The sequence below is a fragment of the Muntiacus reevesi genome, chromosome 3 (assembly GCF_963930625.1).
Source record: "Muntiacus reevesi chromosome 3, mMunRee1.1, whole genome shotgun sequence".
Taxonomy (NCBI): domain Eukaryota; kingdom Metazoa; phylum Chordata; class Mammalia; order Artiodactyla; family Cervidae; genus Muntiacus; species Muntiacus reevesi.
The window spans coordinates 17,713,900-17,721,995 of NC_089251.1; the positions used below are offsets into that span (position 1 = coordinate 17,713,900).

Sequence of the window (8,096 nt, forward strand, 5' to 3'; positions counted from 1 at the left end):
AGCTCTTTTAAAACACTGAACAATCTCCAATTATAAATTTTATCTCATTTATGTGTAACAACTGTTAACTATTCATAATCATAGAAAGGAATAATGATGTAAACTAACAAAATACAGTTTGTGCAATATATAAACATTGAAAATACAGACATCATCATCAGATGGACTTATTCTGAAGACTCAAAGGAAGACAAAAGGGCATAAACAAATCATAGCCTGTTTGATGTTAAGACAGAACAACATTCAATGTGGATTTCACCAGGAAGTATCTTCAGGCGGAATCTGAGAGATTAAGTCATTTATTTGTAAGTTGAGATAAATAAGTATAATTCTTTACAGAACTGCTATGCAAATTAAATGAGCTAAGTATACAGAACCATTACCATATTTATATAAATACTGAATAAAACATGAGTTATCATAATTGTATTGTTCTAATAAAATTTTTATACCATTTTTCAATGACAGCTAATATTTAAAAAAAATTAAGTACTCTGTCAATAATAATAATAATGTAATAACTGTTGATTCAGTAGCTTTGAAAACATAATATTTGCATACCCATGTTAATGCAGCACTATCCACAATAGCCAAGAAAAGGAAACAACCTGAATGTCTCTCAGTGGATAAATGTATAAACACAACATGGTATCTACATATGAAAGTGAAAGTCGCTCAGTCATGTCCAACTCGTTGCAACCCCACAGACTATACAGTTCATGGAATTCTCCAGGCCAGACTATTGGAATGGGTAGCCCTTCCCTTCTCCAGAGGATCTTCCCAACCAAGGGACTGAACCCAGGTCTTGCACACTGCAGGCAGATTCTTTACAAAATGAGCTATCAGGGAAGCCCTTCTACATATAATGGAATACTATTCAGCTTTAATATGGAAGGAAATCATGTCACACGCTCCAACATGAATGAACCAACATGTCATTTAGGATGCTATACTAAATGAAATAAGTGAAAGTCACTCAGTTGTGTCCAACTCTTTGCGACCCCATGAGGCACACCAGGCCTCCCTAGTTTATTAGTCCCTAAAATGTTGCAGCTCAGCTGTTCATGATAAAATTACCATTTATCTGCTAGGATTGTTGAACAGAAATATCTAATACAAGTTAATGAAAACAATAAATATTTACTCCCCAATCTTAGTAAACAGAACACACAACCTATTTAGCTGTCTCTTAAAGATGCAGGCCTTTAAAATCCCAAGGTGTGTATAATAAACAACTAAGGAAAACAGCTGAGGCTCCAATAAAGAAAATATTTCAAAAAGCCCTAATAGTGTCTGGTTAATCTGTTTTTTCTCATTCATCTTTTATAAAAAGATTGGGATCAGAAGCCCCTCTAAAGTTTTCTAGAAATACTTTTGATTTCGGTAATAATTCTTGAATCATTCTTGAATAGTGATTATTCTATCTGGAAAAAAAGTCAACCACAATTCTCAATCATAAATCTAAATCATTAATTCAATGTTCAGTCATTTATAGACATTCAGGTATATTTCAAAGGTACAGAATTCAAAGTACTTTTAACTGTGAGAAGTTATGTCAATATTACTGAGGGTGAGAACTATATATTTCTTACTTACCTTTACACAGTGCCTTACACTTACTTAGTAGGTAGTCCACAAACATTTGTAAAAAGAATTAAACTTTAGAAACTTGGTCTTACCTCATTTCTCTCATCGACATCTTTGCATTTCTCAAGAAGAGCTTTCAAAGCAGGAATGTTTTCTTCTTCTACATAATTTATTACACTCTGTGATATTAGAACTGACATTTTCACAGAAAGCTATAGTTTTCTTTACTCCAATACCTGTTAAAGCAGATTAGACAAAATACATGTAATTTTGGACTGGGGAAAAAAAGATACTACTAACTATACCTTTCCTAACCTTAGGCTTGTACAAATACACCTCCACGGCAGGAGTGAAAACAAAGCCCCGAAGTTCAGCTGTCAAAATGTCCAAGCCCTCTTCCCAAGACTCAAACTCATCTCACTCTTAACTCACTATTGTTCTTCAGTCACTAAGCTGTGTCCAACTCTGCCGCTCTATGAACTGCAGCACACCAGGCTTCCCTGCCTTAACTCATCCACACCCCCAAACTCCAGATCCATCCCCCAAACCCACCCCTCATCACCCACAAACAAGATAAAGCACTCCACTGTTCCCCCTGCTATATAATCCCAATCAGTCAATGGCCACTCCAGCTCCATACTTCTAAGGCCAAAACCTTGGAATTATGAATGACTCATCACCTCCTCTTATACTCTACATTCAATCTATGAGCAAACTTTTCGGTTCTACTTATAAAATATATTTCACATCTGATTCCTACTCACCACCTCCATCACAACCACCCTGGCCCAGCCACTGTGACCTCTCACCTAGATCCCAACTGCTTTCCCTACCTCCCTTTTGCCTTTCTGATGGTCTGTCCTCCACAAGGCAACCACAGATATCTTTTGAAAATGTAAGCTGGGCCAGAGCTTCTTAAATTATTATATTCATCAGAATCACCTGAAGAGCTTGTGAAGCAGATGCCTGGGCCCTTCCCTGGGAAATTCTGACACGTAGGTCCAGGTACAGCCCTGGCACCTTCAACAAGCTCCCACTGTGGTTGCTGACTGAAGAACCACACCTTGAGTACTGAGTCAGATTGCATCCTTCCTTGCTCAAAGTCCTCCAGTGGCTTCCCAGAGTCCTCAAGGTAAAAATCGAATGTTTGACCTTGGCCTAGATGACTGTAAGTGACGGTGTTAACACTGCTGACCTCATCTCCTAACCCTCTCCCTCACCACATCATTGCTTGAACATGCCAAGCACTGTGCCATGTCCAGGCCTCTGGCGAGCTTTTCTGTCTAAATTCCTCCTCCAAAAGACCTGCACACATAGGCCTCTCCCACATGAAATTAATATGAATATAATTACAGAGACCATGTGCACCCTAACTTTTAATTTTACACCTGGTGAATCTGGTTAATGCATAGAAGAGAGTTCTTCGTACTTTTTGCAATTACTTTGTAAACACATACACATATATGTCTGACAAAGGCCTTATTTGGATCAAATATTTTTTTTCAGCACAAAATCCCACAAGACTAGAATGAGTAAAGAAAAGTAGTAACAGACATTAACCAATTATTTAAAAAATTGAAAATCTTAGATTTTCAAATCTTGTTACCTCTCTCCCCAATCCATTATGTGGATTATATGTATATCACCTTAAGACATATAAAACTTAACAGTCATCAATCACTTAGATTAAGACATAGATTCCTTCAGACTAAGATTAAGTAGAAAATGGTAATAAAATTTTTTATAAAACCAACTTAGAAATTGAAGCTGCACACCTTAAGCTACCAGAAAGATACTCTTTACACAAATCTAGTATGGAAAAATGATCTTTGTTATATAATTCTGAGAAAATGCATGCAATTCTACACTGCTGTAATTGAGTAACAGTCCGATCTAACAGTAGTCTGCTGAAAGGGTATGATCTGCAATGCACTGGGCTTCAGGTTATCACTGGTAAGTTGAACAATACACTATTCCTGCCCTGCAGAGTCTCGGCGCTCTTTAAAGTACTGGAGGAGAAAAGGGGTACTGGGGTAAGAAACAGCCAAAATAAAATTGGTCAAATATTGGTAACTGTTGGCTGGACTTGGGGGATGGGTACATGAGGGTTCATTAGGTCAGGGGTCCCTCACACCCATACTGGGGCCTGTTGGGAACCAGGCCGCACAGCAGGAGGTGAGCAAAGGAAGCTTCATCTGTACTTGAGGCCACTCCCTAGCACTGGCATTACCACTTGAACTCCACCTCCTGTCAGATCAGGGGCAGCATCAGATCCTCACAGGAGCATGAACCCTATTGTGAACCGTGCTCACGAGGGATCTAGGTTGTGGGCTCCCTATGAGAGTCATCCCCAAACCCGTCCCCCACCCCACAGGTCTGTGGAAAATCTGTCTTCCATGAAACTGGTCCCTGGTGCCAAAAAGGTTAGGGAGCACTGCATTAGATGCTGTTCTGCTTTGTGTATGGGCGGGGGGGGGCGGATACTAGGGCAGACCTTACAGATCGTTGAACATCACATGCCTGAAATCTGGCAATCTCTGCATTCATCCACCTGTCGCTTCTTTACTGTTAAATTTCTTAATGGAAGCAACTTCACAAGTCTCACCTTCACAAATTCAGAAGTACCTAAAACAGTTTCTTGTGCATATTAAAAGAACTGATAAATGTTGTCTGAACTGAATTTGATCAAATCACATCACATTTTATTAACTGAACAGGACAAGACCATCTGCCACAGCTGACAATTATAAAATGACTCCCATCAGCCAGACTTCTAACAAATCAAGAGTTTGATCGCAAGTGTGCCCATAAATCAGATGATGTTCTTGGAAGGGCCCAATCCCTCCCTCAGAGGTTTCTTTCAGCTCTGCTTTCCCTCTTAAATGAATCCTTTAAACAGGTTCTATTCTCACCTATCTCAAAACACACACACACACACACACACACACACACACACACGAATCCTTTAAACAGGTTCTAGTCTCACCCATCTCAAATACACACTATTCTCACCTATCTCAAAACAGACACACACACTCCCATTCTTCACATGAGCGCGCATGTGCACGCACACACGCACACACACACGCTCACACACGCATGCACACATACACACACCCCCACCCATTTTCCATATGAGAGCATCCTCAGCTCTTGTCACTCAGAGATGACCTGTCAGCTTCAAACCATTCTCCCCTTCACCTTCACCTTCAGAAGACCAGGATCTTCCCCTCATCCAAACTCATCCCACCACCCCCACCCCAACCGCCCAGAGACAGCCTAGAGGTCTCAATTTCAAAGTCCCTTCCCCCAGGGAGGTCTCCCTGACCACCCACCCTCCTCCCAGACCAGCTTAGGGCCTGCTCGCTCCTTCCTTTCTCTACTACCATCAGCCATATCCAGGAATGAGCATATGAGGACATGTGACAGTTCAAAAAGATAAGCTTAGCCAATCAGACTCCTCTCTCTAAACCTGGAAATTAGAAACCAGATACCCAGTAGTTACAGGCCAAGAACAAAATGTTACAGTTTTGAGACAGCCAGGCAGCAGAGAGAGGACTCAACAGATATGAAGGGAGAAAAAAGACTTCTCCAGAGAAAACAAATGAGGCCCCTGAGAGAGCTACAGAAGGTGGGAGCTGCTTTAGATCCCAATTTCTTGCTGATTCTCAGTCAGTCCTATAAACTACCTTTTACCTGAGGTAAAAGGGTAAATCACTGTTCCCTGCCTTCTAAACAGCCCTAACACAGTAACAGAGAAGGTGACAAAGAACTTGAGCAAAAGCAGGGAAGAAGGGGATGGACACTCACATGATCCCAGGAAAAGCTTCCCCAGTACTGTGTGCAGTCCAGAATCAGAACCCTAGAGACAGACAGTCAGGGAACCACCAAAACAGCCTATAGGAGAGGGGAAAGGCGCTAGGATGGAGAAGAAATGAGAGGCAGGAACTTGATCAGGATAAAATCCCCCATACTGGACCCTTCGACCTACTAAAATATCTAGAACAAAGATTCTGGATGTAGAAATTTTAAAAATTATGTGATTTGAAATGAAAGACCAGGTCAAAGATGACTAGATACCAAACACCGGTGATGGGAAGATGGCGGTCCCATTAAAAAATAAAGCAAAGTCAGGAGAAAGTTTCAGGACTTTCCTCTGCGTGGTTACTGCCCCCTCCTTCCCCACCACCCTTGCTAGGTGAACAAGACCAGGCTGAATGTGAGGTGCTCCAAAAAACCTCAGTTGGAGAATCCACCCAGGATTAGGAAAAACAAATCCGGAAATCACTCAGAGTGTAAAACAAAGGTTCTCAAACTTGTATGCAAAGTTGCTGGGGAAGCTTGCCAATATACATATTCCTTCGGCTTTTCCCCCAGTAGATCTGGGGCCCAGAAAGTGACATTTTAACAAGCACCGCAAAATGATTCTGATGAAGGTTTCCATCCTGGTAAAGCTAGAGAACAAAGAACACAACCTTGCCGCCGCATTTCTCAACCTTGGCTCTGCATCAGATCTCCTCGGGCGCTTTAAAAAAAAATTTAGACGTCTCAACCTCAGTGTTGTCCAAGTCGAGGGAGTAACAAAACGCATTAGAATTACCCGTCAGAAGGTGGAGATGGGGGGTGGGAATCCTGAGCCACACCCCAGGTCTGCTGAATGGGAATTCTGGGGGTAAGGCTGAGAAAGCCACATTTTTACCCGGTGCCCCTAGCGGCTACCAAAGACAACTCCATAGTTTTTTTTTTGTTTTTTTTTTTTAAATAGGTTTAAATAATAATAGGTTTAAACTTTTCTATGTGTCAAAACAATCTGAAAGAAAACTAACCGAACGTCAATGGCTGACAAAGAAGTCGCTTCGCTGTAAAGAAATCATGGAAGCATCGTAATCAATGGCTCGCTGATACTTAGCTGAAATAACGGCCTGCAGTGGACAATGGAGTAATGGAGCCTGGTGAGAAAACAAAAAGCGAGAAAACCCAACCACCACGCCCTTGGAAAGCCCAGGGAAAAGAACCTGGGACGCCTGCCTACGCGCGACCGGCCAAGGTGGTTCTGGAGGTGGTGGTGGGTGTGCCTGCGGCTGCCCCGTAAAAAACAAACGAACCAAAAACAAAAACAAAAACAAAAAAACAACCCACCGGTGTCACACACATCCCCCATTGCAGCCCCAGAAGAAGCTGACCACCTGGGACAGCAGGTCCGAGACCGTCCTAGGGCCCCCGGCAGCCGCGGACCCGCCCCAAGAGCCAGGCCCCGCGTCCTCGCCCGCCCCCTACCTTCCCGAACCCAGCCTGCGTCGCCCCCTCCTCACCCGCCCACGCTTCCTTCCCCACACCCGGCCTCACCCTTCCTCAGCAGGCCTTCGCCCCGCTCGACGACGTCCCCCTACAAACGAGGCTCACCACACACACACACACACACACACACACACACACACACACACACACACACACACACACACACACACACACACACACACACACACACACACACACACACACACACACACACACACACACACACACACACACACACACACACACACACACACACACACACACCCTCCCCGCGGACCACCACACTGACCGTCTCACAACCTGGCCCCAAAACAGCGCCCACCGCTGAGGCGGAAAAGAGCAGCTTTGCCGCAGGTGCTGTCAGAAGACTAGAAAGGGGGTGACGGCGGCTCTCGGCGCGTCCCCTTCACCACACCCGGCAGCCATTTTCAAGCTATCGCCCAGAACTGACAGATCACGTGACGCTGGGCTGCGGGGCGGGGTGACGGGTGGCCACGCCCCCTGCCGGCCGACCCGGGAGCCCGAAGGAGGCGGGGTTGCGGGCGCGGGAGAGGCTAGCGGCTCTCTGCACCTTCCCTCCAACCTCGAAATAGATGTATTTTGGCAAGCTCCCCAGACAGTATATAACGCATCGTCACCGTCATTCTTCATATTCTGGCGAGTTTATTATCCCTGCTCACCATTATCATCAAAGCTTATGCAGAGAAATAAACCGCAATCTTTAACTTCAAAACATATTGCCGGTGGAGGCCGGCTGAAATCCCTCCCAAACCCAGAGCCGCTGCGGGGTCTGTAATCCTGGCGCCCAGAGTCACCGCCTGCTGGCTTTCTCATTTCCCCCCTCTACAGTACCGCAGCCCAGCCTCGCCCCGGCCTCCCCACAAGGGACCTCTCTGAACTGCCTGCGGCCAAATGAGATTGACAGCGTTTCCACTCACAGTTTCCTTGACCGCTGCCTCCTGGAATGTTCCCTTCCCTGGGCTTCTGTGACTCTGATTCTCCTAATTTCTCTCGCATTTCGCCTCCCTCAAATTGGTTGATTGTTTCCAGAGTTTAAAGCTCAGCGCTGGAAGCGTCAGCCTCCGACCTGGTGTAATTCTCTGGTGTGATCACACCTGGTGTGCCCCCCCCCCCCCCCACCGCTGGCCGGGGACCTGGACAGGAATTGGGAAGATACACACTCCCTCCTCTGCCCATCCCTGATGTCACCC

The 8,096-nt window shown here is 44.6% G+C and overlaps 1 protein-coding gene across 10 annotated transcripts in view; it reads right to left on the reverse strand.

The window, feature by feature from the left end:
- Positions 1 to 7,327, reverse strand: part of KIDINS220 (kinase D interacting substrate 220) — an 89,716-nt gene extending 82,389 nt beyond the window's left edge. For 9 of the 10 annotated variants that reach the window (XM_065928557.1, XM_065928555.1, XM_065928553.1 and 6 more), the window contains exons 1-2: positions 7,175 to 7,327; positions 1,680 to 1,823 (exon numbers count right to left, since the gene is read on the reverse strand). In XM_065928557.1, the coding sequence (XP_065784629.1) occupies positions 1,680 to 1,787 (108 nt within the window). In that variant the 5' untranslated portion in view covers positions 1,788 to 1,823; positions 7,175 to 7,327. Of the gene's footprint in view, positions 1 to 1,679; positions 1,824 to 6,413; positions 6,510 to 7,174 lie in introns of all 10 variants that reach the window. The other variant, XM_065928550.1, reaches the window with a different exon arrangement.
- Between the last annotated feature and the right edge of the window lie 769 nt (positions 7,328 to 8,096).